Consider the following 13,592-nt stretch of genomic DNA (forward strand, 5'->3'; position numbering starts at 1 on the left):
AGGTTAGCAGGTGCATTTTATGATGATTTAGAAAATAATAAGCGGCCATCGCGTTACACCGGCTCGTGGTGCCATCTTCAGCAAATTTAACAAACTAATCCCAATATGGAGGAGAGTTGAGTTAAGAACCAGTTAATACAGTTAAATATGTTGTTTTTAGTTGATTTAGGAGTAGTCTTGTACCTAGCCGTTGTTCCTCGAACCGATAACAACGACTACAATTCAGACTAATTTAGGAGGTATTTAAAATATTGTGTAACGTTTTATTTCTTGATTTATAAAGATTTTGAATAGGCCTATCTTATGAATATCTGACTCCGGTGTGACGCGATGGCCACTTATTATTTTCTAAATCATTGATTTTTATTCGGCTTTGGGAATGGAAAACTCGAGAAATCTGGCCAAGGACGAAGTTCTCAATTTTGGCGGATAAGACGCCGAAATCATGGATGGTGGGTTGGGCAAGATTTCCGCTGATTTCATCCTCACTGGTCAAATGTGACCAGGAATTTTGGTTTGGAGGATTTTGGTGGGTGTTTGGCAGCTTTTTTGGTCCAATATATTGGACGGCTATTTGGTCGGTATCAGACGGTTTTGGTCTGTATTGGACGGCTTTTGGTCGGTTTCAGACGGTTTTGGTCTGTATTGGACAGTTTTGGTCGGTGTTTAGTACTACCCAATATCAATATACACGACCTGCTGGCTGAAGATGGCACCACCAGACCTGTACATGGTTCCTACTACAGCCCCTTAAGTCAAATCCTTCAAAAAGCCCTCACTCAAAACAAATTCCAAAATCCATTTTTGAGGGCACAAAATTCCTCAAAATCTGAGTGTTAGCCCTTTGCCCCTCAACAAATTCTGAAAATTGTGTCTCAGGTAATTTTGTATTGACCTATTTCTAAAAGGACCTTTTTTTTTATTCAAACAAATCTCAATGTGTACATTACTGACAGTCCTGTAGGAACCCTGCTGTAGCCGTAGTAGCCTGTTTGTGTAGAATGTAGGCCAACCAAAAAAGGCAAAAAAGAAGGGGGCAAGGCACGCACAGGCCATCAGTCGGGGGCCAAAAACTTCATCAATAATGCTATCCCAAATTATAAATGCCTACTCTGAGTTATCGTGTATTTTCTAGGTAGGCCTACAGTCTGGTGGGAGGCGAGGTTGAACTGTTTGAAGCGAGGTCAGTGAGGAGGTGATGCGGGAGGACGTCTGGATGAGGCGAGTGAAATTCAGATGCCGATTCTTCATTTTACTCATCTTCATTTTCATCTTAATCGTATCGATTGTGATCCTGGCTCCGGAAATATCGGAGAACGGGATTTACCGAGAAATACGGGATAATCAGGATTATGTAGCCGTGGAAACGCCGGATAACAATGAAAACAGTTGGATACGACAGGCTCCTCGTTTGAATTTGACTGATGCTGAAAAAACGGAAATAATAGAAAATTATTACGAGAAATTCAAACTCGATTTCAATTATGTGTTGACTGAATCGCCGTGGAAACTAGCCGAGAGCTGGGTGAAACCTCGAGAAATACATCCTGAATATACGCCTGAGCTAGGTAAGCGCTATCTATTGGTATATGCATGTACTAGGTAAGCGCCATCTACTGGTAACATTTAGAATCAAACCACTATCGCTACATACAAAAAAGTAGACATTTAGAATTTGCAAAAAAACTACACATTACCTACAATGCCATATACTGGTGACATTTAGAACTACAAAAATGCCTGACGCCCTCTACAAGTGACATCATAAATGGAACCATTAAAGCCATCTACTGGTGATTTCTAGTACCATACTTACTTCGGTTCATCATTGATCATCGATTCGATCGTTTTTCCAGTTAGAATTGCAATCAAACTCTGACTACGCGACCTTCGACCTGTAGGGCGACCATCACACTGCTGCCTGCTAGCCATCTTTAAAATTTCTATTAATCAAAGATAAAAAATTTGATGAAAATCAATTCAACTTCCCCCATACCCCCTTGTTCTCTTTGCTTAACTACAACTGTGAAAAATCCCTTCCCATCCCACTATGATCTCGCAGTGATCCATCTACTACAGTGATCCCACAGTAATCTACAGTGATCCCACTGTGATCCAGCATATTATATCCCACTATGATCTCACAGTGATCCAGCTGAAATCCCACTGATGATCTCTTATAGTGATCTTACAGTGATGCCACCGGGATGTCAAAATGATCTCAATGTGATGTCACAGTGATCTCAATGTGATGTCACAATGATCCCACAGTGATCTTACAGTGATCTCCCACTGATCTTGTAGAGATCCAACTCTTCTCAGTGATCCTACATTGATGTCAGAGAGATCCCTCTGGGATCCAGCTAGTAGGCCTACACTGATTCCACAGTGATCCACTGTGATTCATTTAGTACACTGATTCCACACAGTGATCCACCGTGATCCAGCTAGTACCGTGATCCACAGTGATCCATTTAGTACACTGATTCCACTGTGATCCAGCTAGTACAGTGATTCCGCAGTGATCCACTGTGATCCAGCTAGTACAATGATTCCGCAGTGATCCACTGTGATCCAGCTAGTACAGTGATTCCGCAGTGATCCACTGGGATCCAGCTAGTACAGTGATTCCGCAGTGATCCACTGTGATCCAGCTAGTTCAATGATTCCGCAGTGATCCACTGTGATCCAGCTAGTACAGTGATTCCGCAGCGATCCACTGTGATCCAGCTAGTACAGTGATTCCACAGTGATCCAACTAGTACAATGATTCCACAGTGATCCACTGTGATCCAGCTAGTACAGTGATTCCACAGTGATCCACTATGATCCAGCTAGTACAGTGATTCCACAGTGATTCCACAGTGATCCAGCTAGTACAATGATTCCACAGTGATCCACTCTGATCCAGCTAGTACAGTGATTCCGCAGTGATCCACTGTGATCCAGCTAGTACATTGATTCCGCAGTGATCCACTATGATCCAACTAGTACAGTGATTCCACTGTGATCCAGCTAGTACACTGATGACGCTAGTACGCTGTGATCCAGCCAGCACAGTAATCCGGCTGTAATCCAGCAGAAATTCTGGCTGTGATCGGTATGCCTATCAGTAATATATAACAAATGGACCAAGTTATCGTTGGAACGGTTGATTAAAAGCTGAAATTTCCCATTAGACTCTGTTCTCTTGTAACAGGAAATTGGAAATCAATTTTACATCAATTTTTCTCTCTCTAACAGAGTCTCTCACTCCCCTAACTGTAGAGCTAATCTGAACCTGGGTCTGTGTGCGTGTGCGTGTGTGTGTAAATAGTCTGAGGGAATGACCAGCCTCCAGACACTCATTTCCCAACTCATCTCTACTCATTACAGAAAACTACTGGCACTAGATTAGATTAAACCACGCGCAGTTACTCCCGGAGTACTGCTGCTAGCGGTTCAATGTCTGATCTAGCAATCAGCGTAAAATGTCAACAATGGACACTGCGCTGCATGATACACCATTGCCATGACAACAGCACGATACGGAATAAATACATATTTTCATCAATTCATAAAACACTTAGTTTTTGGTAGTATTTGAGTGAGCATTAGTTTCTATGATGAATAGTTTAGTGGAGGTGAAGCCGGGGGTGTCCATGGGCTAGGGGGAGGGTGGATGTGTATCATAGACCCTACAAAAACTTATCACAGGCTCAGTGTCTGTTGCTGCTGCGGGGTCTGAGCTGGACAACTGTTTCCCTGGCAAGTGAGGGTACTATACATGCATAGATAGAGTGAGGGGTCAGGGGGTGAGAGACTGGTGAGAGGGGTCAGTGATTGACGTATACTATTCAGAATCCACCCTCCTCTCTCCCCCTGTCCCCTTCTATTGACACTTACCTCTAAACTGATAAAACTCATACAGTTTTATAGAAATCCACTCTGTAGTAAGATCAGTGTATGATATACGGTAGTAGTTTTATCTGCATGATTGTAATTGACATGACACAGCAATGGGGCTACTGATGCTGCCACATGGTAGCTGCTGCTGGTACCTACTGCTGCTTGTGCTGCTGCTACATGGTAGCTGCTGCTGGTACCTATTACATGGTAGTTCATGGTTACTGCTGGTGATATCTACATGTATGTATTTTGCAGGTATGATCTTGAATGAGATGTCGACTGGTAGAATATTAGAGGCTGATGTCGGACACGGTGGAACGCAGCTGAAACTATCACTTGTTTTACGCGGTGGACAAAAAGTTGCATTTAAACCGAAATGGTAAATGTTCATCATCAGACATTCATTCCCCTCGTGATGTCATCGATGATGTCATAGGGAGATATCGGTGTTGTCTTTCTAGGTATGATAGAGATTTTGTAGTTCTCGGTAAGCCATATGATGGCGCTGATCGTCATAATGCCGAAATTGCTGCATTTCATTTAAACAGGTACGAATTCATATGGATGTAAAATAGCATATAGATTATTCGTAGTTTCTTCACTGATTTGTTTTTTTTTGGTGGTTTTTTTGGTTTTTATAGAATTCTAGGTTTGAGAAGAGCGCCCCTGGTTGTCGGTCGGAGAATCAATCTGAAAACGGAGATTTTACCAGTTGCTAAGAAACGTTTATCCGATACGTTCTTTACACGCGGTGAGTATTAACTCAGAGTCCCACTCACTGTTCACTCACTGACATTCCCATTAACATTCCCCCTCACTGTTCACTCACTGACATTCCCATTATGAACATTCCCCTCACTGGTCACTCACAGACCCCTCGGGCTTCAGGGAAAATACAAACATAAGTATCAGGGTTTTTACAATTTCAGATGAGCAGAATCTATGTTTTTATGGTAAATGTTTGTATTGTAAAAGTGAATCCGATGGAGTTTGTGCCAAAGGACATGTACTAGAAGGCATTGTCATACTGTGGTTACCTAGCAACTATAAACTACAAAACCATCGGTCGCCGTGGCAACGGACATATCGAGACGATCGTAAAGCGAGGTATGAATTCGGGATTAAACCGGTATTAACCAGATGGGATTACTGCGAGAGAGAATAATCTCGGATTAATGTTTATTTGTAGGTGGGAGAATAATGATAGATATTGCGATTGGATTAAATCTCTTCCGTTGTTCAATCAAGGGCCGCGATTATTAGATCTGATAGATGGCGCCGTTTTGGATTATTTAATCGGTAATGCCGATCGTCATCACTATGAAACGATGAAGAATTTCACAAACAGTGCCGTTTTATTGTTAGACAACGCTAAGAGGTACCGTTCAGTTTCTACTCCATAATCAATAGTTACTGTAAACAGTTATCCATTAGTCTCTGTACATTGTAACTACTAGTTACTGCAATCATTAGTAACTGTAAACTGTAACTAATGATTACTGTAACCAGTAGCTAATGTAAACTGTAACTACCGGTTGCTGTAAACGGTAACTAATAGTCATGGTAAACAGAAGTTGCTGTACAGTGTGACTTATAGTTAATGTAAACTAAAACTACTGGTTACTGTGCATTGTGACTTAAAGTTAATGTGATCAGTTACTGTAAACTGTAAAAGTTGATGTATTGTTTTGTTTATTGTAGTTTTGGGAATCCATTTCATGATGAACAGACTATATTAGCACCTATATATCAGTGTTGCATGTAAGTATGAGCTGTTTCCATTGACTCCCCACTCCCTTCGAAATCCCCTCTCCCTAGTTCCTTTCCATTCTGATGAGTTTCAATGATTGTATATTTTCAGTATAAGACGTAAGACGTACGAACAGTTATTAAAGTTCACCGATGGTTTACTCAGTTCGCTCATCAGACGGATTTTAGCCGATGACCCGATTTCTCCTATTTTAACTGATTTACATTTAAAAGCTCTAGACCGTCGATTGAATATGTTGCTATCGACGATACAACAATGCATTCAGTTAAACGGCGCCGAAGAAAACGTCCTCGTTGGAGATGACGAAAATTTATGATGAATATTCTTAGTCATTTGGCTCAGTGGTATGTAAACTGCTCACTAGGTGGTGCCCTCTGTCAACGGTTGGTTTTTCTAGTCAAATTGTTTTAAGTTCGTAAAACCATGGTTAGATGGCAGCACGACACGGTCTACTACTTATTAACGGATGTAAACAGTTTTTGCGGTATACAGTACCTGTGAACTCGGCTGCACTTGCTCCTCTCTAGAACGGAATATTGATTCCACATTCCACACTCATTACAAACATGTGTTCAGCGTTTAATCAGTAATGCATATATTCATTAATTGTTTTTGGTTATTGATCCAGTGTTGGGGATAGAACTGTAGCTGCTGTCTCATAGGACAGAGGGAGGGAGGGGGTTACTGAAGTATTGTTCTTCGTATTTGGTAAAACAAATAAAATTTGACAAGAATGAAATATATTTTGAAATGATGAGTTTGTTTTTAGATTATCGAGAGTGCCACCTATATGTGGCATTGTTGTTTTTACGAGTACCACTGGAGCTTGTATTTGAAGTTTGGGAGTGAATAACTCACCCCCAAACTTCAACAGTTACTGTAGCAATAGATCATCCAGCCCTGATACTTATATAAAAAGAATATTTTAGTACGAATAATTTCCAGGTATACTGGATGGTCGAAGCTACAGTTCACCCCAAACTTCAAATACGAGCCCTGTGACAAATACGAATATTTATTACTCTCCAACTATTTCCATTTTAATGGAGAGTATTGGAGACGTCAATTGGTTGATTCGAGAATTAGAATGAACCCAAATGTTGTGGCAACTTAGTACCGTCCCTCAATGGGAGTTTCTGTGAACTAATCTACTGGGTCCAGTTCTACAGTTCTGTGTTAAGATTTGACTCGGAGTTAACTCATTGAAAGTGAACTATCTTTAACTTGGAGTTAACTCTTAGCTCACTACTGTGAAACTTGGTCCAGGTTGGCCTAATGACCCTGACTTGAGGGAACTTGCACAGAGCCTCTATCTCCAAAGCCTAGACTGCCAGAGGAGGTTTTCAACAATCCAGAAAGAAGAAAACGCACAAAAAATTAGAAATTGAAAAAGAATTTAATTTGCATCGTGAAAATCGTTACCAATGACGACGAAATAGAAAGATAAAATTCGGTGTTCAAGGCAGACGCGGAATTACAACCATCAGCTTGACAACAGTACAACGACTCGTTTTTACCATTTCTAACAACCTTCAAATCATCACACATCTTGTGACATCCTCTCATCCAAGCTGTACCTCCGGTACCGTCGACGTGCGTGTGGATACATTTCTATGAATAATAGCAACAGGTTATTTCAGAGGAGAGGGAAGTTGAAGTAAGGTGAGGGGATCTCCTCTTGACATACCGTACAATATCCGTTTTCTATCTCGCACTTTTTCAGAACCATTTTCGGATCTTTAGTTCCGAATTTCATGTCGAATTTGTCCTCGCAGTTTTGCTGGTAGGTGTGGCCCTTGTAGGTGCCGTATCCGATAGTGTTATTACCCGAACATTCAAAGCACCATAAACTCATTACATCTGTAATTAGAGAAAAATATGTTCATCAACTGGGTTCAAATCGATCGGACATGCTTCAACCATGATTCGTAGCGGTCAGGCTTAAAGCGAAAGTAATGATTTTCGGCACTTTAGCGGCAAAGTTCACCCAGTCCTGAGAGTGGCCGGTTCGCGACACTCCGTATACTGCGCGATTAACAGATTACAGTTTTTATATTAATCTACATCTCTGCTACGAGCTCCTGTGCGTAAGGCTTAGTGTACCCTGCTCATCCGACCGATGTCAAACGGATCGCTAACGGCCTGTACACTAGGCCTACTTCTTTTTAACCAAAATCAAGACTCTGATAAAGTATGGAATCATTTCTATCAAAAAGTGGCTTTATTATATCTATATTAAAATAATAATCTCATTGAATGATGATATTAATGGAATTGATGATTGAAACTGTTACATTCGGCCGCCACAGTCAAACCTTAACCGTCTAGTGCTGCTCCCGTGTTAAACGATAGCGGAGAAAATGTGAACTAACATAAAAGTCGCTCGCCAGAGTCTTTTTGTCGTATAGTGCGGACCGGATTTCGAAAAATTTCTCAAACTTTTAAAAAACCACTAAAATTAATCAACTAGCAATTTTCCTATAAAAAAAAAACAGTTTTAAACAAGAAAATTTGTATTGTAGTATTTGTATTTTATACTTGAGGAGGGGGTGACGGGTGTTTCTATTCTATAGCCATTCCCATAGAAGGAAATAATGGAGGTTTATTCAATGTTCCGAATATTCATTTAGAAATATCAATGAATGTAAGTGAAATCCTAAAACAAATTACTACAGATCGTGAGCAGTGGACAAATGAAGTACACAACATCTTGGCGCTGCGGCGCTTGCTAATGTAACCGATGAATGATGATAATAGATGTAATCTATTTTACTAACTAATTGATTAGAAACTGAACTTTTGCTAAAATACCGTAGTTACCTAACAAAAATTGAAAATTGGACGGATTCGTAGCATTTTAGTTAATGAGAATTAAGCGCCACAGTCCGTACTGTAAGAAAATCTGTACGTAAAAAAATCTAAAACGCATTTGTTTGAATAGTGCGAACAAACGCGACAGAACGAAAAGTCGGTTTGAGTCAGCTACCGGCGGAAATTCGTTTTGACTCTGTGACTTTTCCTAAATGGCGGAATAAGCAAATTTCCGTTGGTAGCTGACTCATCAAACCGACTATGGCTAACCGTTTTGGGACGCAAAGAACCGATATAAACCGGCTTCCACAAACTTCTAACAAAGTGCGCCTCGCCTCCGCGTTCCGGCGCCGAACGGATTCGCAACAACCCGTTTAGATTTACCATGGACCTACAAACTAGATAGTTTATACGTCCATGGGTTTACCGGTTTATCAATAACCGGTTGGATAAACCGGTATGAACAAAGACGATTTCCCTAGAAACGGCGATCGAGTGGTTAACGCGCGATGAGAGGTCCTGGGTTCGACGCTATAGGTTTGTCAGAAAGAATTTATTTTTTACGATCGATTTTGAAAGAACTCCATTGGCAGTACGTATACGGTAGACTTTCGCTCATGTCGGATCTTTTGGGGCCGTAAGAATCAGCGCCGTCGGAAGGAATTTCAGTGGCGAGGCTTATTTCTGAAGGGGGGTCTGGGGCCCTCCCCTAGAAAAATTTTGATAATTCAATCGCCGGAGATGCGTTTTGGGGCCATTTCATGGTCTCATTCATAGAAACATGAGAAGTCGTAAGCCAACCACCTAGTACAGAGAACGACGAGCTGCTACGCGGTACAGCGTGCTTCGAAAAAATTTTAAGCAAAAAAGTGGGGCGGCTTTGGCCGACCCTGCCGCCCCTGTTCCGACGGCCCTGAGAATGTGTTCGACTTGAGGGTGTATCCGAGTTGGATCACGATTGATAAATCTATTTGAGCGTGCATCTGCATGTTTCTACGTTAATTTTCCGTTAGTTAGTATCATCTCTGATTACTTGAATTAGTCTCTTTCTCTCATAATTTCTGTTGTATTTCATTATTCCTGAAGATACCTATTGGGATATAGTCGAAACGTTGAATAAACTACGTACTATAGCTTCAGTTACATTTTCGGACTGTTTTTCGTCATTATTGTAGGATTCTCTCTACATCCGAGTTGGATATGTGTGTAACGTCACTCGTTTCGATGTACTTCCCGAATCAGATCAAACCATTAGAATCCAAGTAAGAGTCAGCATTTAGAATGTATCGTTTAATATTTCAGCATTTTAAAAATCTTTTCTGCTGCAGCTTTCAAAGGATATCTAGCTAGTTCTCCACCAGAGAGCTTGTTCTGAACTCTCAGAAAAGAACAGGGGCGGGTCTAGGGGTAAATCTGAGGGTCTTCTCAGAATTCTAGGGGCATACCGAAAAGAAAAGGGCACTGATAACACACCGAGCGCAGCACGCGAGGCTAACACTGCTTCAGCGCGAAGCCCTTCCGGGGGGTCTGAAGCCCCCTCCAAGAAAATTTTGAGATTCCAGCACCGATTTGAAGCCATTTCCTGCATTTTGAGTCATGAAATTGTTTTGCGAGCCTTTAAGACCCCCTAGATCCACGCCTGGAGAGCTTGTTCTGAACTCAAACATTCAAAATTATTCATAGCCCTGCTAAAGCTCAGTTAAAGCCTAGGCCTACAAAAGCTCATTAACCAACACTGCCAAGCTCTCTCCCAAGCTCTGCCATAAACAGCTCTGGTTTTACTTTCAAAATGCGGGCCTATTTATATCGATCTATCATCCGGGTGGAGGATCATATTTAGATTTTGGTAATTTCAACTAAACTAAACTGTGGACATTCTAGTTGGGTGTTGGCCAATAGAATCGGAATTCTATAAACAATAGAATTTATAAATATGAATTATTTCAACACAACCATGGATGAAAATTAATATTCTATGTGCATATAATGTGACTATGACCGCATCGTTACATATAGCGTCACAAAAATATCTTTAAAAAACTCGTTTAACAGTTCAACTCTTGAGTTGAACTGTTATGAAATGAGTAAATTTAGCAACATAGAGACGTGTTTGTAGCAATATTACTATAAACTTTCCTAATTAATATCTGTCCTAATAACACTGATTGTTGTTGAGTGACCGTTGGTGACTGTTTGGACAGGTATCATCACTGCAGTTTCTACACCTGTGTCCTGACATATTGTCTGAGACAACCAACTCAAAACTCAACCAGGGGTATAGATATAGGGGGTTTAGTTTAGGGAGAGCTTAGTTTTGAGTAGCAAGTCGGAGTCGGGGTGAGGCTCAACAGTTGTATTCGAAGCTCCTGAAGTTTAGATAAATCTAAGGTCCGACTATAGTCGGAGCTCGAGGATCGTATATGTCGAAAAATGCAGATTGTCTATTAATTGAGGAGTTACTCTTTAATATAATCTGGATGATTTTGATGAAGTTATCGACGTAACGGATCAGACGGATAAGTAGGCTGAGTAGACCATACCATATTTCTCTGATTACGATCAGAACGGTTATCCGAGTTGATCAGATCCAATTTAGGCGAAGTATCTGTATCTAGTTACACACGTGCGTATAGAGAATCACGATTGATAGAACACTAATCCGTGTTGACGCGATGTAGAGAGAATCCCACAATTATAACGAAAAAGTCCGAAAATGAAACTTCGAGATAGTAGTTAATTTCAACGTTTCGCTATATCCTAATAGTCATCTTCAGGAATTCCTTCCTGAAGATGACTATTAGGATATAGTCGTGGGTGGGGTCCAGGGAAGTGAAAGGTTCTTAAAAGGTTCTTCTCTGACCTCTCCCCCCTCCGTTGGGAAAAATGAACATCGAGCCCACTTATAATGCCCTGCGTGGCGCTTAGCGGACTGAGGGTGTTTAGAAAAAAAGGGAAGTGAAAAGTGACCATATAAGTTATTGCTGTAACGACATAGCCTTTTTATATGGCCGACAACCGTGAGGGGGTACTCGACAATAAAGAAACGTTTTGAAATTTTGAGGAGAATTTGGCGAGATTTCCACGAAGTTCAATAATGAAATCCATATGAAACTAATTATAAAAATACACACTACCACAACTACAATCCCATCGTTGTATATTCATCATGAGGAAATACCACCTCTTTTTGTTTTATATTCACCATAATTGAAAAAATGTCATTTAGGATTTCTTTATGGGGACCTTCAAATTTAGGGGAGGGGACTCTCTAGGCCCCCTCAAAATCCACCCCTGAAGTTTCGATCTCCTGGACCGCCATGGCAGTTGCTTGTTATTTTTTCTTCAAATTATCGTTCGTGGCTCTTTCCTGTCTCTCCCACAGATCTAGACGTTCGTCGATATGTCAAGCTTTACTCCGGGTCCTCATCGAACCCTCGACATCGCGTGAAACATTACCGATAACGACAACGAAGAACCCTCGTTATGGACGACGGAGTGCGAGAGAAATCCACCGCGATGCTTTCCCACACCCCGGTGTTCGACAAAACACAGGAAACAAGCGCCGCCCAACGTAAAATGCGTAACGCCTATATATAATTCTAGAAAATTCTGTGGAATTTACATAAATTCTGAGAAAGACTTGTCAATTGAAGTTATTTTCTCTCGTCGGTTTAGCAATTTCCGGAGCAATTTCAAAGGATTCGAGGTATGGATTTAACGGTTGGTGATAATTTGAAAAAGCTGACCGATCCTTTTGTTCTGTTATTGAAGTGTATACATTTTTCAGTATCTCTTCAAAAACGCCGAATAGAAAAAAGTTTTTTTTAGCCTAAAGTCGTTCCGTGAAATGAGATGAAATCTAAGAATTGTGAGTAGCGGTAATGTAGCACGGTAAATGAATAAGGTCATTCTTTAGAAATATCGTGTTTATGCCTTCCTTCCGATTCGGTGTTTCTCCCACACACAGTGGCTGTTGTAATCCGCAGGCCCATGCAGCATCCTCCGCGCGGCCCGGTGTCCAGTTTCAAAAACAATTCGTTAGATTTATTTCTAGTTTGATATATTGTTATTTTTGCAAGAATTCGTTGATATTCATGTAGTTCACAAAGGTTATATCACTGTATTATTTGTACACGTTGAGAAACAACAAGCAGCGCTATAGCAGACGCCAACGAGCAAATTAACAACCAAACTGGTAAAAAGCAATTGGTAATAAGCAATTGGCAATTGGCAATTGGCACGGTGGTCCAGGAAATCCGAGTTTCGTAATGTATCTTTTTTAAGGTACCGGGTCTCAAATTGTCTTTGAATTAAGACCAAGAGTTTATCGAATAAGGTAAAGAAGTAAAGTGAAGTAACCCCGAGGTTTCGACTGCACCCTCCCTGACGACGAAGTCCCCGAGTGCTGCCCCCTAACGACGGGGGCTGTACTGTCCTTACCTTGTACAAGCATCAATAGCAAGCACGCGTATTGCACAAATGACGTCATCGCCGTTTAAAATCACGAACTACCGCTGGATATAAACAACAGCGCTATTCGAATAATGTGAATCCTCGATTCGGGGTTAATCCCCAAAATATAAAATATTGTTCAAGGATTCAGGTTAATCCTATAGCTCTGTGGTGCGTGTGTTTTATATTAATCCAGGAGTCGAAGCGTCTGTTGTTTGCGTGTTGTATAATTATTATTCCTGAGGGATATTTTAATCAAGTCGCCTCTCATTAGTCATGTTTTAATCACACGCGTAATCAACAGTTTATATCACTAATGTTTAAATGTGCGTCTCCTAGCTGTCTCCTCTGCCTCTCTCTGTCTCTCTCAAACTGGTCCACTTGGATTTAAACTTTTCATTCGAAGAGTTAAACAAACAAATAGCGATTTTATTTGTATCCAAATAATCATCCAGAATAACCGTATTTGACGGCGGCGTATGTGACGCAAAACTAGCTGTATAATGCAGATCTGGAATAATAATAAAACCTGTTGTACGCATACAGCACAGTTAGTAGTGAGTACTCCCGGATCACTGACTACTCCTCGAACAGCAGCTGTTTCATCAAATACAAAATGTAAAATATGAGACACCGACTGGGAATATATTAAACACTCAAAAACTCCCCT

The 13,592-nt window shown here is 40.9% G+C and overlaps 2 protein-coding genes across 2 annotated transcripts; one reads left to right on the plus strand and one right to left on the minus strand.

The window, feature by feature from the left end:
* Positions 1-111: 111 nt before the first annotated feature.
* LOC141908512 (glycosaminoglycan xylosylkinase-like) lies at positions 112-6,334 on the plus strand. Its single transcript, XM_074798596.1, has 9 exons — positions 112-239; positions 1,136-1,568; positions 4,144-4,267; positions 4,350-4,436; positions 4,530-4,639; positions 4,818-4,995; positions 5,078-5,266; positions 5,590-5,649; positions 5,750-6,334. The coding sequence occupies exons 2-9, from the start codon at positions 1,199-1,201 to the stop codon at positions 5,973-5,975; spliced, it is 1,344 nt and encodes a 447-aa protein (XP_074654697.1). The 5' UTR covers positions 112-239; positions 1,136-1,198; the 3' UTR covers positions 5,976-6,334.
* A 702-nt stretch (positions 6,335-7,036) lies between these two features.
* Positions 7,037-13,454, minus strand: LOC141909188 (uncharacterized). The gene is made up of 3 exons (XM_074799573.1): positions 12,911-13,454; positions 7,347-7,519; positions 7,037-7,270 (listed from the first exon to the last, which is right to left on the minus strand). The coding sequence occupies exons 1-3, from the start codon at positions 12,957-12,959 to the stop codon at positions 7,037-7,039; spliced, it is 456 nt and encodes a 151-aa protein (XP_074655674.1). The 5' UTR covers positions 12,960-13,454.
* Between the last annotated feature and the right edge of the window lie 138 nt (positions 13,455-13,592).

Source organism: Tubulanus polymorphus, chromosome 7 (genome assembly GCF_964204645.1).
Source record: "Tubulanus polymorphus chromosome 7, tnTubPoly1.2, whole genome shotgun sequence".
NCBI lineage: Eukaryota > Metazoa > Nemertea > Palaeonemertea > Tubulaniformes > Tubulanidae > Tubulanus > Tubulanus polymorphus.